Here is a 20,905-nt window from a genome sequence, read left to right on the forward strand (position 1 = left end):
TTTTTGTTTCGTGAGAAAACAGCTTTAAGCCACACGAACACACACGGAGTGCTGCCACACACTTCAAGGTTCTTCTTTACGTTTAGAAAGGTATACATGAAGTTGGGTATAGTGTTGACATAATTTGAAATTTCTAACTGCGATGCATTACCTACTATAATCCTGCTGGCTGACCGTTTTTGCTAGACCAGCGTTACTGAAATTCATTTATCGCAAAAAATGCACGCAACTATTGAAACCACGAGGACAATTGAGCACTAGGGGCATGAAAGACTGTTTGCTTTGGGGAGGAAACTAATTTCCACACTAATGGGATGTTTTTAAATGTAGGAATAATTGATACAAAGATCACACGTGACGCAGTGTCACTTTGTTTATTCTGGTGTCCATTGTTTAGAAGGTAGAGATGGCCGTGTGAGGGAGGACATATAATTAGTTTGCCTTGTTCGATTTAAAGTGACCTGCCGCATGTAGCTGACCTAGGCTTAAAATTCACGCGCAATGCACCAACAGGATTCAGCAACAGTCCCGGTACTTTCAATTTCAAAGGACCTGAATCTTCCGCGTTTAGGCTCAGCTCAAACTTGTAGATCGTTTTGTACAGAACTGTCTTCATTATCAACATAGCTAGCCTCTGGCCGAGGCAAACGTGGGATCCGAGGCCAAAGGGAAAATAAGTAGAGGATTGCACGCTCTGATTTGCAAACCTGTCGGGAATGAACTCGTCGGGATTCTGCCATATGTTCGGGTCTCTGTGAATGTGCCATGGTGGGGCGACAAGCGTTGTCCCGCGAGGAATGAACTGGCCCGAAACTGTGGTGTCCTGGGCACATTCGCGCAGGATCATTACAGGCAGGGCGGGGTAGAGGCGCAGCCCTTCGCGTACCACCAAATCCAGACGTCCGAGGCTCAATATGTCGTCTGCTTCGAGATTGAAGTTGAAGGGCCTTTCTTGAGCTTTATTACAGTGTCCCGTGACCTTGTCGTCTGGCCGTGTTTTGTCAATCGCTCTGGGATCTATTTGACTCGACGTTCTTCTGTGTGTTTTATGCGTTTCTTGTCTATGAGAAGGTTCCTTTTCCGGAAGCATTTTAATTATATCTGGCGGCTGTTCTGGTGCCTTGTTGTGGTCCTTGTTGTCACTATCTCCTTTCACAACTTCCAAGCTTTTTGTTTTGGCCAACACCTCGGCGTGAATATTCTCTTGTTCTTCGGGGTGTTTCGCTAACAAATAGAGCAAGAAGGCCAACGAAGAAGAGGTGCTATCGAAGCCGACAGCTAACAGCATGATCAGGTTAGCCAGCAGAGTGCGTTCGTTCAGGGAACGGGCATACCGTCTCGTTTTTTCCGTGGCACCTTCGTCTGTCGTTTGGAGGTCGATCAGGTTCTGAAGCACATCTTTCTCTCGAGGTGCACTGGGACTCTTTCGCCAGTTCAGAACTTCGAGCACGTCCTTCGAGACTTTTTCCATGCTCTTGCAGAAGTCTGTGAACGGATAAACGCATCGGAGCGCGGCGCGCAGTAACGGAAAGGCAAACACGCTCTCGATCGCGGTGTCGTCCATTTGCTGGAACACAGTGCAAAGTCGAGTGACGGTGGGGTTGTCCTCGTCCATTTGGAAGTTCACCTGCGTATGCGCAAATGTTGCTTGCAATTAGTCATAACGTAAAGACGACTTTGCTTTTTTACAATACTCGGAAAGAGATTAGCATCGTAGAAAAACAGCTAGCCAGTTTGTAGTGGTTCGTTATGAGAAGAAAATTCAGGCATGGTGTTGTGCATGTTCACGTGCGTACACCAGATATAGCTTCGAAGGTCCACTGACGGTGAAAGGCTTGTAAGATGATGATGATGATGATGAACCTTGATACTCTGGTGCACATTCACAAAGGGGGATCGGCCAAGAACCGGGCGGCAGGATCTTAAGTAAAAGGCTTATGGTTTTTCAAACACAACGTAATTTTGGACTAAAAAATATATAGAAAGAAAAGCCAAAAATTGAAAAAGGAGTATATCTGAGCAGGCAGCGATGCAGGCTATCAGATGCGATTTGAGACAGAGGTAATGGTGGGTCTAAAACGAATAATATATATATATATATATATATATATATATATATATATATATATATATATATATATATATATATATATATATATATATATATATATATATATATATATATATATATATATATAAGGGGAATAAGTGTATACCTAAGGGCTCGTTTTTCCGTGTTTTAACACAATATTAATGAGGTCTATGCAAGGAATGTACAGGGGAAGTTCTAGTAACTGCATATATATATATATATATATATATATATATATATATATATATATATATATATATATAGGCAGTTTAACATGGCAATCGCTTTGTTTCATTTATGTATTGAAATACCGTAGAGCAGACGTCCCTGTGGCTATAAGTTTAACGCTGTAATGTGTGCGTCTGTGCCTCATCATCACGAAACGAAATCTGTATGGTTCTATCGTGCGTCCACTATTGTTGGCGTCGCGAATCTTGGTGTATTTTTGTGCGTAACAATAAAACACAGGGCCAAAACTATAACCCCTGATAACCCTCCCCTTTGCTGTGGGTAGCCATATGATCATGCGAAATTGAGCTACGATGCCGCAAAGGGCGCTTTGTTTGGACCAGGGCCCCACGTGCAGTAAGCCGCAAGTTGATGTAAATAATAACAGTTTTTGGGGTTTAGCGTCTCAAAACCACAATATGATTATGAGAGACGCCGTAGTTGAGGGCCACAAAAATTTTGACCACCTGTGGTTCCACAACGTGCACTTGAATCTAAGTACGCGATTCGCAAGCATTTTCGCTGCTGTTTTAAACGCAGCCGCCGAAGCCGGCATTCGATCCTGTGACCTTCGGGTCACCAGTCGAAAACCATCTCCACTAGACCATTGTGATGGGTCAACTAGGTGGTGTTCTAATAGCGGTGGTGTCATAGGCGTATCAGCCGGGGGGGGGGCAAAAAAGCGCGAGCCCCCATCCCCCCCACTGGAAAAAAATTGACCGATCCCACGTACAGTGGGAATCTATGATAGGCGAAGCACGAATGAGGAGGGTTGTTATGTAACTTCAAAATCAGCACAACGTCACGAGGCGAATGTAAATTATGCCGTACACGACTTCCTTGTCATCATTATATATGTTTGAATGCGTCATTTACCTTCGTCATCTATTCACGTCACCTGATACCAAATTTTGTATATGTGGAGCTGGTTAAGTGGCCACAAACGCATCATGAATGGCCCAATACACTCCGACGTAACGTTAACGCGCGTGCACGCTGCGCGCAGCAAAACGCGAGCACTACCAACACCACCTAGATAAGTTAACTCAATTAGGTGGTGTTGGCACTACTCTATAGTCTGACGCCAGGCGCGACCAGCGTCCGCAGGCGCGGCCCGGTGGCAACCATCGAGAAAAGCGGCATGTTGATATACGCGCCGATGACGTTGACCAGACAGCACTGCGTCTGTCTCTCTTCGTGACGGAGAGACGCTGGTCGCGCTTAAACGCGGATGCGTCTAAGCAACGCATCGCGATGCACGCCTTAAGCGCGAGACAGACATGCGATTTTCTCTGCGATTCGGCGTGCGGTGCGACGATGCGACTGCCGGAGTAGTGACGTTTCGTGACGTATCCTCGCGTCGCACCGCCGCATAGCCGGTGCGGCGAGCATCAAACCGGCTTTCGTCGCCGCATCGCACCGCCGCATGGCAGCAGCCAATCCCAGCGCGAGCATACGAGTGGCGTCACGATGCTAGTGGCGCCATCTCCCTGTCGCCGCTCCCATCACCCGTGTTCTAAGGCTCCAGGCGAGTCGATGGAATGGTGCGAGCGTGGATTGCTGACATCGCCGACTGCGGCGGCGTGACAAACATCGAGTACGTTTGTTTCCCTGGTGACGTGATGTTATTTTGCATTGAATAAAGTGATGCTTGAAGTGTGCATTTTCTGCACGACAACGCCCATTTCGAAACCGCTAGGGAGATCGGAGATCGTGAGCAGCGATGCAAGGTCATTTCGCAGGTAAACACAGCTACCGGCGTCTCTGCGATGGCTCGCTTTGCTTCCATCTTTGCTCTTCACATCGATGGCATCGATAAAGTAATAATGTATGCTAACGCATTACATACGAGCGCAATGCTTGATAGTGTTGTCAAAAACAAGCGCTTGATGACGAGCTCGCGTGTGAACGGCGTAGGCGACGGCCGGCGCCTGCGATGCTAGGCCTACCTGTCGGAGTCGTGAATGATCAGCTGTTGCCGTGGTTACGACGTGCTTGTCGTTCACGAATGCGATTTATTAATTATTTTTTTGTGGAACGACGCGTGGCTGTGTAATGTTGTTTGTTTTGAGCCTCATTACGAGGATACCAAGTCGTTCGATCCTGCATGCCGAGGCGCCGCAGGGGGGCGGAGCCTGCCGCTGAGAGCTTCTTCGCCCCCGTGTGTCCCAAAACATCGCATGCGGCACGCCGCACCATGCGACGCCGCACGCCGCATCGCACGGAAATCGCACGTCTGTCTCGCGCTTTAAGGGCCGTTCTATGCGCTAGCCGCACAGCCACAGCGCACGGCGCACCTGCTTCTTCCAAGTGGAGGGTGAGGGAACGTCGTCAATTGGCTTATTTGTTCCCCGCTAGCGCGCGGCAGGGGTCCGTCCCGGCGCGTGCGTTGCCGCTGTGCGGGTAGCGCGTGCAACGACCCTCACATCGGCGTCTGACTTGGCATCGCCGTCGTGACGCAACTAACGCGCACGCGTGCCGGGTCCCGTCGAGTTGTATTGGTACCTTGGGTATGGCATATAGTCAAGTTCTTACATGACACGCATATCATGATTATCATGTTTGCACCAGTCACATACCTTCGTCATCCATACACGTCCCGCAATGCCGAATTTGGTATATGGGAAGGTAGCGAAACGACCGCGAGCGCAACATCAGCGTTGCATGTAGTCGTGTTCTAACATGACTATCAAGTGTGCACCAGTCATATACCTTTGTCTTGCATACACGTCCCGCAATACCAAAATTGGTATATGTGAAGCGGCGTGAAACGACCGCGAGCGCCCCATGAGCGTAACGTGTAGTCATGACTCATGACTTGCATGACATGCATGTCATGATTTCTACGTTAGGGTCTGTCGCTTCCGTTCGCCACGCAGTCTCGTCATACCATACCACTTTTTCAACATGTCATGTGAACAAAACCACCGCGAGAGCAGCAAAACAATGGCATGTAAATCATGACTTTCATGACATACATGTCACGATTTTCATATAAGACTGGTCACTTACACTCGTCATACAGTCACGTTATGCCATAACAAGTTTGGTGCTGTTACCATTACTGGAACGACCAGGAGAGCTTAAAGATAGATAGATAGATAGATAGATAGATAGATAGATAGATAGATAGATAGATAGATAGATAGATACGCTTAATGTCGCCGAAGTTCGCTAAGAAATGCTTTGCATTTCAAAGTTGGGGGTGCTGAGCCCCCTCACTTTTTATAGTGGTCACTCTTGCTGCATGCTGGGGAAACCAATAAGTAAGGTGAAGTTTTCCGTCACAACAGTAATCACTCAAATGTGTTCTTACGGAAGAATGAAAATGTAGCGAGGCGATGTTAGAACATAGTGAAATTTTGCCATCATTTCCTCTGTGATGATTTTCCTTTTGGGCTCTTTGCCGTGCGGGCTGTCTATGCGGCGCCTTCGCGTCTTGTGCCATAGTATTGCACAGCAAGCAAGCGCTGAACAGGAGCCCTACAATATTACATCACTTTTTCATGCTTTTATTCTGCTGTTACTCGTTGATGAAGTTATGGATGGAAACGCGCAAACTTTTTAAAGACCGGTCACAGCATTTGCTGCTTCCTGAAAATAATTTTCTTCAAAAAGGATGATATATTGTCCCCGCTGCTCTGTCGAAACTCTTCCGAGCCGATGAGTGTGACGAATTGTTTTGGGCGCGGAAATCGGGCTATGGGCGCCATTCCTCAGCCTGTTAAAGAGTGATTGAACTTCGTGGTATCTAAGAAAGCGAGTGGTGTCACCCGTATGTATTCAAAGTCATATCAAAGTGCAAGCGCGTCGATGAGGTTCTCTCCGTGTATATATTGTGAGACGACGTCAGGTACGAAGGAGCGACCGTTTTATTGTCAACCCAGACGCGCGAGCCAGCAGCCGAACAAGCAGCGAGCCGCTACGATGATGATGATCACGGTGCTTTGTATGCGCAGGTGAAAGTGAAAATGATGAGCAACACAATCAGCGCTCACACTATTTCCCCCCTACACGAAAGCGGTCTGCAAGACGTTCATTTAGTAAGTGTATGAGCGCTGGATATAAGGTTTCAGGCGAGACACATGGACGATCTCGGTCCCGCGACGACGGCGATCAGAAGCCGAAGTAACCGGCGCGACGCGATAATTTACGGCCGATGTTCGTTCAAGCACGGTGTAAGGACCCAGGTATCTGTGAATGAATTTTTCACAGAGGCCGGGTGTGCGAACAGGTGTCCAGAGGAGCACTTCGTCGCCTGGGTAGAATGACACAACTCGACGTGTCGCATCACAACGAACTTTTCGCTGGGCCTGAATGGTAGAGGTGTTGGCGCGGGCGATTGTGCGGCAGTGGTTGACACGGGCAGCGAATTCTTCCGGAAGGGACGCAGATGGGACAGAAGGCGTGGACAAAAAGCTGGTGTCTAGAACAAAAGATGGTGCACGGCCATACACAAGAAAAAACGGGCTGTAACTTGTAGTGCGTTGTATGGCAGTGTTATAGGCAAACGTGACGAAAGGTAGTATTGTGTCCCAGTTCTTGTGATCGGGTTGGACATACATAGAGATCATGTCTGACAAAGTTCTATGAAAACGCTCAGTAAGACCATTGGTTTGCGGATGATATGCCGAGGTGGTCTTATGGATTGTGTCAGAGGCCTGTAAAACTTCAGCGAGCACACGAGAAAGAAATGTCTTGCCACGGTCACTCAGGAGAACACGAGGGGCGCCGTGGCGCAGGATAATGGCACGCAGAACAAAGTCGGCTACTTCGCTGGCAGCTCCAGTAGGAAGAGCTGCCGTCTCAGCGTAGCGAGTAAGATGGTCTACGGCAGTAACAATCCAGCGGTGACCGGCGGCGGTAAGCGGAAGGGGTCCGTATAAGTCTATGCCGACGAACTCGAAGGGAGCGGATGGGCACGGGAGAGGCTGTAGAGGGCCGGCGGGAAGGGATGTCGAACGTTTTCGGTGTTGACATGATGAACAGGAAGTGACGTACCTGGAAACACTAGTGGAGAGGCCAGGCCAGAAGCAGCGAGTCTTAATGCGATCGTAGGTTTTATGAAAACCCAAGTGGCCAGCCGTCGGGTCGTCATGAAAGGCTTCTAAGACTTGGAGTCGAAGTGAGCGAGGTATGACCGGGACCCATCGGCTACCGAGAGGATGGTAAGTTTGTCGAAGTAGCGTTCCGTCATGAAGTTTGAAACGCGTGAGTTGTCGTCGCAAGCGGCTGTTGGGAGCACGAGATGATCCGGTGAGCCGATCGATGATTGTACGGCAGTATGTGTCTGCACGTTGGAGCGAGGTGAGGTCTGCGGATTGAAGGAAGTCATCCGGTGCAGTGGGCTCGATGGGACTAAGACTGGTCATCTGCGTGGTCTCTTGGCTGGGAGGTGCTGCGCAGCAGGTAGATGCGTCATGATTTTGCAACAGCGGACAGCGTGACAAAGCGTCGGCATCTTGGTGTTTGCGGCCCGACCGGTATGTGACACTGTAGTCATACTCCTGCAGTCGGAGCACCCAACGACCGAGGCGTCCTGACAAGTTTTTTAATGATGACAACCAACAGAGCGCATGATGATCCGTGACGATCGTGAAGCGGCGGCCATACAAATAGGGGCGAAATTTTTGCACGGACCATACGATAGCGAGACATTCCTGTTCAGTGATGCTGTAATTGCGTTCCGCTGGGGAGAGAGTACGGCTCGCGTAAGCCACGACTTGCTCTTGTGAAGCCTGGTCACGCTGCAGCAGAACAGCGCCGATTCCGTGCCCACTTGCGTCAGTGTGTAATATAGTAGGGGCTGTGGGATCAAAATGGCGAAGAACTGGCCCTGACGTGAGGCATCGCTTCAGTGTCTGGAAAGCAGCTTCACAGTCATCTGTCCAAAGAAATGATGCACTTGTGGTCAGGAGTTTGTGAAGAGGAGCCGCGATAGTGGCAAAATCACGGACAAAACGGCGGAAGTAAGAGGCTAAGCCGAGGAAGCTGCGAAGGTCTTTGAGCGTGGTGGGCTTAGGAAAGTGCAGCACAGCGGCCACTTTGTCGGGATCAGGTTCGATGCCAAGCTTGCTGACAACGTGGCCTAACACTTTGATGCTGCGGCTCGCAAACCGACACTTCTTGGTATTTAGCTGGAGACCGGCTTTGGCTAGACATGTGAGCACCTCGTCTAGACGTTCTAGGTGTTGCGAGAAGCTGGATGAAAAGATGACGATGTCATCCAGGTAACAAAGACAGGTCTTCCATTTTAGGCCACGCAGCACCGTATCGATCATCCGCTCAAATGTGGCTGGGGCATTGCAGAGCCCAAAAGGCATCACATTGAATTCGAAGAGACCATCAGGAGTAGCAAACGCTGTCTTCTCTTTATCAGACTCATGCATCGGGATCTGCCAATACCCAGATCGTAGGTCGAGACTTGAGAAATATTCTGCACCCTGTAAGGTGTCAAGTGCATCGTCAATTCGAGGCATAGGATATACATCCTTGCGCGTAATTTTGTTTAGTGCCCTGTAATCAACGCAAAATCGCACTGATCCGTCCCTTTTCTTAACTAGGACAACAGGAGAAGACCAAGGGCTTGTGGAAGGTCTGATAACGTTGCGTGCGAGCATGTCATTGACTTGTTCCTCGATGACCTTGCGTTCTGAAGACGACACGCGGTAAGGGCGACGGCGGATAATACGAGAACCGTCTGTGGCGATGTGATGAGAGGTCACCGTAGTTTGACCTAAGCCATCCGAACAAACGTCAAAACAAGTCTTGTGTTTTGTTAAAAGGGCCATTAAGTCATTAGTTTGCGTTGGAGTGAGATATGGACTCAAAGTGGCTTTAAGCGCATTAGATGAGCCTCCTGGTGGCGTACACTTAGCGACTGACGGCGGAGACGATACAGTGACGACACATACCGGTGCTATGTCGATAAGGCTGGCAACAGTGGACCCCTCTGGCAGTAGTTGTGGCTCTGTTGTCGTGTTGTAGGCGGTGAGACTGGCATGACCACGCGAAAACCGCACTAGACAACATGCGATGGCGATTCCTCGGAAAATGCAGCGCTGATCGGGGACAACCACTGCGTCACCGTCAATGGTATCGCTGGATCTAATGGTGAGGATACGTTCTTGGGCCGGGGGCAGTACAAAGTCTGCAGCTGCAACAAGGTGAGGCGACGAAAAATCGTAAGCACTAGAATTTTCAGTGTCCGTAATGCGAATAACGGGCGGACCACACGAAATGACAGCGGAAGCGGCTGACAGGAAGTCCCAGCCCAATATAATCGGATGAGCACATGAAGAAAGCACAGCCAATTGTATATGGTGACGAATTCCGTCGATCAGAACACGAACAGTGCATTGTCCAATAGGGTAAATTCTATTTTCATTAGCACCACATAACACCGGACCAACATATGGAGTTTGCACTTTTCGTAGACGATGACATAGTTCGCGATCAATGACCGAAATGGCTGCTCCAGTGTCCACGAGTGCGTCAACCGAAATGCCTTCTACACAAACAGTTAGTAAATTTGCAGGGCGCGCAGGAGGAATTGGGACACTTCGACGACAGGCAGTTTCTCCTCCAAAAACTGCAGCTGCTAGTTTTCCGAGTGGCTGTCGAGGGGCATCAGGGCAGAACGTAAAGGCGAAGTAGTACGGCGGAAGGGCGATGGTGAACGACGGCGGGGTGAGCGGGAAGAACGAGGTTCACCGTGGGACAAAGGAGGCGAAGGCGAACGTCGTGACGAGGGAATGTAGGTTCCTGGAACGTAGGGGTCAGACCTCGCAGCCCGGTCACTCTCGTACGAAGAATAACCTCGTCGTTCATCTTGCTGGCGCCGACGGCAAAAGCGGGAGATATGTCCTCTTATGCCACAGTAGTAACAGACGGGGCGCGTAGGGCGCCAGGCAGGGAAGTGTGGTTGTGGTGGTGCCTTGGCTGCCATCGCGGCCAAATGGTCGTATACGACGTCCGTAGTTACAGGTGGAGTAGGTGGAGGAGGCCGTGACACGACTTCGGCATACGTAGGCACATGTAAGGGCACAGGAGGCGGGGCACGTGCGACGCTCGTCATCGACGCCAATTCGTCCTTTATAATTTCCCGCAGGTTAGGAGGGGGTGAGCGGGCAGGTGAAGTCGGTGCGCTGGCAGGAACAAGGCTGTGAAGTTCCTCTCTCACTATGGTGCGAATTAGAGCTCGCAGCTCATGCTCGCCAGTAAGACGAGTGTCATAGGAGGCGTGTGGAAGGCGCATTGAGTAAAGTGCGTCCAGGCGCTGGCAGGTGGTAATAATGTCCTGAACTGTTGTCGGGCTCTGCATGACAAGAGCATTAAAGGCGACGGAGTTGATGCCTTTCATTACTTGCCGAATACGATCGGCCTCCGGCATGTCCTTTTGGGCGCGGCGGCAGAGGGCCAGAACGTCTTCAATGTACGATGTGTACGATTCGTCAGGCCCCTGGATGCGGGTAGCGAGCTTCTGTTTAGCTACCTCAGAGCGTCCTGTAGAAGTGCCGAATATTTGACGCAGCTGCACCGTGAATGCTGACCAATCAGGAAAGTCGCGTTCGTGGTTATGATACCACGTCTTAGCAACCTCCTTCAGATAAAAGGGTACATAGCGCAGCTTATGTGCCTCATCCCAGTAATTGCAAGCACTGGTACGGTCGTAACTGTCCAGCCATTCTTCTACGTCCTCACCGCGAAGGCCAGAAAACACTGGAGGGTCTCGTTGCGAGGTACTCACGGTGTGGTGAGGCCCAGCAGGCTGAGCGGGTGGTGCGAAGAAGGCGGTAGGGGGTGGGTCGTTTTGCGCCATCACTGTTGGCAAGCACAGCCGTCGACCTGATCGGAGCTCCAGGGGTGACCGGTAGTGCACGAGGACTTGGGAATCACAGCACGCTCCACCACTTGTGTGTATATATATATATATATATATATATATATATATATATATATATATATATATATATATATATATATATATATATATATATATATATATATATATATATATATATAGTAGGTTTGGCCCCCACTCGCGAAAGAGTTGGTACGCCACTGGTTGGTGTAGGTTATGTATAGTATTAGGCAGCGGTCGACTCGCCAGACACGTTCTCGCGCTAGAGCTTCTGGTTACCGCAGCATTTTTGCCCTAAAACGACGTAGTTTGCACCAAGAAGTGGGGTATGGATGTTCGGAAGCAAAGTGTGGCTACTTCGAAAAATTCAGATGCGTCGTATGCTACCTCAAACACCATTGATGCAAGATGTAGGAACTGATTATAGACAGCCTCACAACATAGTGATTCAGAAGGGCAACGAGTGATCCAGCCGCGCACCAGTACAATTAGATTACATGCACCCTACGAAGTGTTCTCTATAGCGTAAATGATGCTCGCAAGTTAGGTTAAAGGTCACGCAAGGCCGCAGCAGCCACTAAAACCATCATACGTCAATGCGGCGACGCACGTGCTGGCAACTCACGTGAGCACCCGTCTTTGTTCTGGGTGACGTTTGCCGCTTATAATCGGACAGACCTACGTATGTATTTAGGAAAGAGCAACAGGAGCGCCTGCAGTTTGAGATTTGGCGTCTGTGGTGCTTTCAGGCGTATTGGACATCGTATTTTCTTCCATTTTTGCTCCTAAACTACATTCCCAAATATTGTGTTCTTTGTTGATGTTGATTAGGAAGTTTTGAAATTTTGGGGCCCCAAAGGAATAGCGTCAAGGCCACTGCGCATGCGCGAAACCCAACCCGGGTCCGGGGTCGGGGACGCTATTTCTGGAATTTAGCGGGACTTCAGCGGAATTCAGTGCTCTGTCCTCTCAGTCTATATTCTTTCCTGTGTTCGTTTTTTCGCCTCGCGCTACATAAATTTCTTTCAAGGGAGCCCCAAAGCCTGCCCCAAAAGGTTTGCGTCAGACAAACATGATGACACCCACTGAAGTCCTATGACCAAGAGTTGGGAGAGTATCCAAAGCGCCGCAGATCCTATTCGAAAACTTTTCGTGCCTGCTTGACCCAAAGCGTGCATACGCAAAGGGCTTTGGGGCCCCATACTCTTGGAGCCCCTAATCGAAAACTCCCTATTTATGATATGTGAGGTTCCACGTCTCAAAATTACCATATGAGTTTGAGATATGCCGTAGTGGAGGGCTCCGGAAATTTCGACCACCTGGGGTTCTTTAACGTGCACTCAAATCTGAGCACACGGGCCTACAACATTTCCGCCTCCATCGGAAATGCAGCCGTCGCAGCTGTAATTCGATCCCGCGCGCAGCCGAGTACCTTTAGCCACTATACCACCATGGCAGGGCAATGTCATGTTTTTTGTAGAAATCCTTTTAGACTGTGTGACTGTTGATATTTGTTGAATAGAAATTGTGGCACGCCCGCATTTTAAACGAGAGCAATTTTCGCAATAATAGGGCAGAATAAAAAGTGTATCCGAGTATCTAACTTTTTTAGATGCGGAGCATCTTATACTCGCGCCTTGTAGTGCGCCGTCCGCGCAGTCCGCACCGCTTCTCGAACATTCGACAGCTGACGCGCGTGCATGCGCCGTCGCCCACTCTTCCACCATCTGTGCATCCCTTCCTCCTCTACACACCGCGCGCGCTTCACTCCTCCACCATCTGTGCACCCTTCCTCCTCTACACACCGCGTTCGACATCTACAATTCTCCTGATTCTCCAGTGGACGCGCATGTGGCGTCGCGCTTCGAGAACATTCAACAGCTGACAGTGCATGCGCCGTCGTGCTGTATATATACTCAAGGTCGGCGCTCGCTCGCTCAGTTGCCGCTCGTCGGTTGGTTTGTACGGCGCGTCGACGTCCAAGGTCGCGGTGAAATGAATTCCAACGAATCCACAAACACAATGATCGACGTCCCTTCGACCAGCGCCGCCCTTTCGCATACGTGTGTACGTGTTCACTCATTTAACACCCCCTCCTACAACCACGTTAACCAATTTAGCCATCGACCCAAGTAAGTCGCAATTTAACACCCCATTTCACAACCACGTTAACCAATTTAGCCATCGACCCAAGTAAGTCGCACTTTAACACCCCGTTAACCAATTATATGGTCCGCATCCTCCTCAGTGTTCCCCCGAGGGAAGCTGCGGGCAATTTTTTTTGAAGGACACTCTCTCAGTATGAAAGCTGTGCCAGAAAAAAAGAAAGAAGATGCTATCGCAATCATAAATTCGTGGCATGTTTGCGCATCGAAGCTATTCATTGCGCCTTTTCGTAACTGCCAAATAATAACCCACAAATACGTGAAACCTTGGGGATACGATCACGGCTCATGCGAATTTCGGCTGAAGGTACTAATTTTCCTTTGGTCCCAACCGAAGCCTATTTGGCCTGCAATGTAGAGCAGTACAGTTCTCGTGAACTGACTCTCGCCTACGGACGTTTGACACGAACGTAACGCTACCGCTCAGGTACCAACAAGCTCTATGCGGTCGAGCTTTCGCGGAAGGCGTGATAAGCACGCAAAAGCGCGGGCATCCAAGCGCGCGAACGTGCACCGTGCCGTCAAACAGTCGGAATCGTGGTGCAGGAAAATACTGTTCCTAAACCGGGGTCAAGATAAAGCCCGGTTCTTGCGTCAACGATTGTGTGCGCCAATCTATTTGGTCCCAAGGCGCCTTCGTGTTTTTTCACGTTTACATTACAAATGGCGTTGGCGTACTGCTCTTATTAAAAAAAAGAACAGGTCATCTCGTGCTGTTGTTGTTCTGTATTGAAACGAGCCTGCCACATTGATACAAGCCATGACCTTGTGTATCAGACATCAATAAAATTTGTACGAGGACCGAAAGAGGAAGAGGACTGTCTTGGCAAAAAGAGCTAGGCCTCGTAACATCATGCGCTATAGATTGGGAAGTGCGTTGCTGTACACTCTCTCATTCTTTTAGCAAGGCCGTAAATCTCCAAAAGCGCATCCCCATCGCTACTGCGTTCAGAAAATATTAAAGAACAAATATTCTATAATTTTCTCGTCTTTATCTATCGTGCTTAAAGCGCGTCTTAAGTCACTTTTGCCGCAGTACTTTAGTGTTATGCACAAAGCGTAGGATTATTAGAATGGCGATACTAGTTGTCATGGGTCACAGTACACCTGGTTCACCAATTGCACCTGCACGTACCGTATATTTAAGAGTTCAGGTACGACTGCTGAAGTCTAAATACTTTACCGACAATTATTCAGGGTCGTTCGTGACGTTGCTGCGGCCATGAAAAATAATAAATGAAAACGCACGCTATTGATCTTTTGTCGCATACTTTTCTGTATTTTTAGGTGATACGAAATTCGGATCAAACGAATATTTTTGATGAAACTACGATATTTGTATCACTGAGGTTGCAGTTACATCTTACAAACAAAGGTACAAAGAAGAAAGATTGTTAACCAAGTTGATGAAAGTTTCTATTTAAATTACATCAGCTAGTGCATTCAGAAAAGGTACAGTAGTGTGCCATAAAGCAAGTCTTCTCCAAAGAGAATATTAGTGTTTTAAAGTGGGGTGCATGAAACCTTGTTGGCTATTTCTGCCATAGTTAAGCCACGATTAGGACATTGGCCATCATTAACCATGTGAAGGCGAAGTGATGTTCTATTCTGTCGCCTCACAATAGGACACACTTACGGTACGCACAGTTTTTTTTTTATTGACTGGTGAGGATCATCCCCTGTTTGGTAGATGTGGCGAATGACTTACTGTTCAGTATGTGCTGTTGGAATGTCATGAAGCAGAAATTGAAAGGATGAGACACTTCCCTTTTTTGCAAATAAACAATGCATATGCTTTTTCCCTTGTCTCTCTTCCTAGGCAGAGAGCCACTATTTAGCGCGAGATCCGTTTTAGCTTTCTTGAGTGATGTCCGCATGCTCAATATTATCTGCCCTAACAATCGTAACACTGCTTCCCTCGAGAGGCAGTAGTTGTGACTTTTATTTGTAATGACACATGTCTCCTAGACCTTGTACTCAAGGCTTTTGTGAGGCTGATGGGCTATTTCATACTTCATCAATTTATAGTTACGACACTATTTCTTTAGAAATCGACATTCCCTTCTCATAGCATTCACCTTACTATAGCAGCCACCATAATTTTAAATTCCAGTTATTTAAAGCACTTACTGTTTTGATTTTAAGGCTTCTCTACAGCCACCGCATGAACCATAAAGCCATACAACAACATAACCACAGTCCTGGCGCTCTTTCGCCCTTGGGCCTCTAAACGAAATACATCATCATTGTATCAGATTGCAGCTTATCAGTGTGACTGTACATCACACTTATTCTGTCCTCCCTTCGTTCCCTTTCCCTCTTTCATATCGTTTGCTTTAAAAGGGCTCGAAATAAACCGCCAGGGGCTCTTTTGGGTGGCGCAGCTCTAGCCAACAGGACAGCCTGTTTCTTTTAGAGACACAATACATGATGTCAAAAGTGCCAAAGCCTCGTCAAATGGAAAACGTCAAGCATCCAGAACAGCTGCGGTTGGCAGGCAACATACGAAGAAATTGGCAGATGTTCAAGCAAAAACTAGAACTTTCTTCGCGGCGACGCCCACTAAACCACCCAGGACGGAAGCCTCCAAGACAGCAATCTTGCTCAGCATCGCCGGTGAGGAAGCCCTCAACATCTACAACAACTTCTCGTTCGCAGAAGGTGAGAGCAATGAAGACTACCAGACAGTGTTCGGAAGTTCGAGGAGTACTGTGTCGACGAGGGGAACGAGGTTTACGAGAGGCATGTTTTTTGCCTTCGCATGCAGAACGAAGGAGAGCCGTTTGAGCATTATTTGCGAGAGCTTAAAGAACAGGCAAAGCTATGCAGTTTCGGCACGCTAGAAAAATCTATGATACGAGATCAGGTTGTTTTTGGCACAAACAACCCGAAGATAAGGGAAAAGATGCTGCGAGAAAAGGGCTTAACCTTACAGAAGGCTGAGCAGATTTGTAAAGCAGCCGAGGTTTCAGCACGACAAACTGCTGCTTGGTCGAGTCAAACGTTGCAAGTAGACTACGCCCACAGGGCAGAGCACAACAAAAAAAGATTTCGGTGCCAACAGTGCAACAAGGAGCACGCGCAAAGGCAATGTCCAGCATATGGAAAGACATGCTTTGCTTGCAATAAGCCGAACCATTTTGCTATATGCTGCAAGCGTCGACCGAGCCGACACATAGACCAAGTACAAGAAGTTGAGGCAGAGGACGGATTTGACATTATGGACATCGGTGTCTACGGTGTAAGCCTCGGGGAAAGCGCAGACGGGACGGTGAGCGGAAAGCTAGGCGGACCGGAAATCAGATTCGAATGGACACAGGTTCACAAGCCAACATAATTCCGTGGTCTTTTTTCTGTCGTTAACAAGGCAGCAGTGGACCTGCAGAAAAGTAGTGCAGTTTTGAAGGCTTACAATGGCAGCGCCATCAAGCATGTCAGATATGGCAGAAAATTGTTGCTACTAAACGACGCGACGCATGCTGTGACCTTCTTCGTAGTCAAAAAAGGTCGTCAGGCCTTATTAGGGCTGCACGCATGTAAGCAATTAGGGCTTGTCCCGAAATGTGTGGATTCGGTAAGGTGGAGCGAGCCGGAACCCGAGAAGGCCTTTCCAGACTTATTTCAGGGTACGGGCTGTGTCGGAAGGCGATACCGGATGGCCCTGCGGGAGGATGTTGTTCCAGTCGCGCACCCAGCCCGACGGGTACCCTTGGCCCTGAGAGAGCCTCTTCGACAAGAACTGTAACGCATGGAAACTGCCTCCATTATCAAGAAAGTGGACGAACCGACAGAATGGGCGAGCCCTCTGGTTATTACGCGTAAGAAAGGTGGGGCCCTTCGTGTATGCATAGATCCGAGGGAAATAAACAAGAGCATAAAACGTGAGCACTATCCTATGCCAACAAGGGAAGAGATTGAGGCAGAGCTGTCAGGTGCAACATTTTTTTCGCGCCTAGACGCCAAGGCAGGTTTCCATCAAATTCCATTGGACGCAGCTACATCATGAGTGTGCACTTTCGTGACGCCGTTCGGGCATTATCGCTTCTTGCGACTTCCGTTCGGAATTTTGTCAGCAAGCGAAGTTTTCCAGAAAACGCTAACAGAAATATTTGAAGGATTGGCAGGTGTACGCATAAACATCGACGATATTTTAGTGTGGGGCGTCAGCAAGGATGAGCATAACGAACGCCTGCAGGCCGTGCTGAAGCGGGCACAAAAAGCGGGCCTGACTTTTAACCTGCGGAAATGCGTTTTTGGCGTGAAAGAAATTGAGTTCCTGCGTGACGTAATAAGCGAGCAGGGAATAAGTCTGAGTCGCAACCTGGTTGAAAGCGTCCGTTCACTGCTGACACCTACAGATAGGCACAGCGTGCGCAGAATGATGGGCGTGGTCAACTATTTTCGCAAATATGTGCCGTCGTTGAGTGATAAGATAATCTTGCTGCGCGGCCTTGTGAAAGAAAACGTCACGTTTGAATGGACCACAGCGCATCAGCGGGAATGGGAAGCAGTGTGCAACGCGTTAACAAACCCACCGTTACTCGCGCTCTTTGACAAGAAGGACACTAAGATCACTGCGGACGCTTCGGGGACCGGTTTAGGAGCGGCCCTGCTGCAGAAACATGGCAATGACTGGCGCCCAGGGACGTATGCATCAAGAACATTAACCGATTGCGAGACCCGTTACTCGCAAATTGAAAAGGAAACGCTCGGTATAGTGTTTGCATGCGAGAAATTTCATCATTTTGTTTATGGTCGAAAGGTATGGATCGAAACTGACCATAGGCCCCTGCTTGCCATTTCTCAAAAGGGCATTGGAGACATGCCACCACGATTACAGCGTTTTTTCATCAGGCCTTTACAATATGATTATACTTTGCAGTTCGTGCCTGGCAAGGAGCTGGTTCTGGCGGACATGCTGTCGCGTGCACGTATGCCATCACAGTCATCGAGTGCCTTCACAGACGTTGACATCCATGCGACAGAGGTCGTCTCCGGCATCGTAAGCACGCCCATGAAAGTAGGTCTGGAAAAGGAAACAAGGAACGACCCGTATTTGAGCGAGGTGAGAGAACGAATCTCGCGGGGTGACGCCGTCGAAGGTAAACTCGAGCCCTTTGCCGGAGAACTGTCAGTGGTAGAAGGTACACTACTGAAGGGATGCAAAGTGGTCATACCTAAAGCCATGAGAGCAGAAATTCTTCGACGAGTTCACGATGGACACCTCGGACTAAATAAATGCAAGGCGAGAGCACGCAGGATGGTATTTTGGCCTGGACTCAGCAGTGCCATTGACTCCTTCATTCGGGGGTGCAGTACTTGCCAAAGGTATGCATACAAGCAGCCGAGTGAGCCCCTTCTCATGCAGCCAACCCCGGACAGGCCATGGCACCGAGTGGGAATTGTATTTTTCAGTTCGGGGGAGCCTCCTATGTCATTGTATACGATGCCCACTCCAATTTCTCTGACGTAGAGAAGCTAAGAAGCACAACAGCCAAAGAAGTCATTGATAGAATATCGGCCATCTTCTCACAGTACGGCATCCCGGTTCATGTATGTACTGACAATGGGCCCCAGTTTGGATCGCAAGAGTTCCGAGAGTTTGTGTAAAGATATGACTTTCAGCACATCACATCGAGTCCAGAATTCCCTCGGTCAAATGGACTGGCAAAAAAGGGGGTTCAGACTGTTAAGCGCATTCTAAAGAAGACCAATGACTCCAACGGTGACTTTTTGTTGGGGCTTTTAGTCTATCGGTCATCCCCACTAGAAGATGGTCGCTCTCCGGGTGAACTACTGCAAGGCCGGCACCTTCGCACGACCCTTCCCGAGTACCTAGGCGATCCCGGAACTACAGTGGAAAAGCCAGTCTTCGAAGGGAAAGGCACTACCACCGCTCGGAAGTGGAACTGCAGTACCCATTCATAATGGACACTGGTCACGCACAGTGACAGTAAGCGAGCAAGCCGCTCCAAGATCTTACATGGTGAAGACCGAGGACCAGCGGATGCTGAGGCGAAACAGGCAACACCTGCTGCGCATACCCGGAAACGGTACAAGCGAGGATGAAGACCAAGACGCCGACAGCCCTTAAAACATGGTAAATAGGGACAAAAGCCAGGACAGCAATACACCTGGCGAACAAGCGCACGGAGACCAACAAGGCATCGCGGATCCCACAGCTATAACGCAAGGTGCCCACCATGAAGGGGACGATTTCAATTTTTCAAGTGCACGAAAGTCTACCAGGAAACGTGCGGAACCTCGACGATTGCATTACGACAACAACTTTCATCAAGTTTTCTAAAATGTTTTTTAATCAGCACGAGAACATGTATCAGATTGCAGCTTATCAGTGTGACTGTACGTCACACTTATTCTGTCCTCCCTTTGTTCTCTTTCCCTCTTTCATATCGTTTGCTTTAAAACGGCTCGAAATAAACCCCCAGGGGCTCTTTTGGGTGGCGCAGCTCTAGCCAACATGACAGCCTGTTTCTTTTAGAGACACAATACAATCATCATCATACAGAACGACACGTCGTGAAGCATATTTTTTTTTGTTAGCGCTATTTTTCATGCAGTGACGGCAGTGCAGTTCGGTCACCACTTATAGATGGCGCTACGTGCGAATGCCCTGAAATTGCAGTTTGGCCTTTCGTATACCTGCCATGACAGCACCGTCTTCGCCAGGGTGTCTAGGGTAAGGCAGTGCGCATGATGATACACGTCGATAGGCTCGCCGTTTCGGCAGAGGGCGTCCATCTTGTTAACGAACTCAGTCGTGCACGCATCGACAGCGCTGAAGAGATCCTTGACTTTGCTAGTCGTGAAACACATGTTGAAGAGCGATCTCAGTTCTCGCCACTTGTCACCTGCAGTAAAATAAGAAGTGGGCTGTCAGTTAAACATACTGGTGATAGCAGAAAGCCTCATGGACATGAACGAAAATCGCGCATGATGTCGCAAGTTTCATCACGCTGCGAAGTCTTTCACTTACACATTCAGCCATGATATTATGCTTCCTAAATTCACTTACATGTCGTCACAATGAGTCCCGTAAGGAATAACCGCAGCACGTGGCATAGAATTCAAAACGAAGTTCTCAAGTCAGCTAAAGATAGGTTGCTTTTGTCTCGTCAAATGATGACATAAGCGCAATTTAGCTTCACTGTCTAGCCCATCGGGTAAGTCTCATGACATCAGAGTATCCAGACAAACAATTGATGTCATGTTTACTGGCAGCCCTTAGAAACCAGTACATACTGCGCTGCTATCAGGCAGTGCTGTTGTACGATATGTGATTTCTACAGCCATCTAGAAATACGGCCACACACTACCCCCTCCCACCCCCCGGGTAACCTAGGAATAACACACATCTCTGATCGTCTGCAGCTCCTGTCGGTGTAGTAGTCTCAGTCTTGGCCGCCATGGCAGTTGCGGGTGGGCTGGCCGTGGCTCCCAAGGAAGTCCCACCGTTGGCACTAGATGCTTCCGGTTGCGCTGCAGAACGCCCCTTGGAATCTCCACCACGTAGGCGTCGCTGGATAGCTGACGGCT

General features: G+C 48.9%; 1 protein-coding gene across 1 annotated transcript in view; it reads right to left on the reverse strand.

The window, feature by feature from the left end:
* Positions 1-355: 355 nt before the first annotated feature.
* LOC119167314 (cytochrome P450 3A4) overlaps positions 356-20,905 on the reverse strand; it is a 48,552-nt gene continuing 28,002 nt past the window's right edge. Inside the window, exons 4-5 of the mRNA XM_037418784.2 lie at positions 20,012-20,220; positions 356-1,627 (exon numbers count right to left, since the gene is read on the reverse strand). Coding sequence (XP_037274681.2) covers positions 452-1,627; positions 20,012-20,220 — 1,385 coding nt within the window. The 3' untranslated portion in view covers positions 356-451. The remainder of the gene's footprint in view (positions 1,628-20,011; positions 20,221-20,905) is intronic.

The sequence above is a fragment of the Rhipicephalus microplus genome, chromosome 6 (assembly GCF_043290135.1).
Source record: "Rhipicephalus microplus isolate Deutch F79 chromosome 6, USDA_Rmic, whole genome shotgun sequence".
NCBI classification, from domain to species: domain Eukaryota; kingdom Metazoa; phylum Arthropoda; class Arachnida; order Ixodida; family Ixodidae; genus Rhipicephalus; species Rhipicephalus microplus.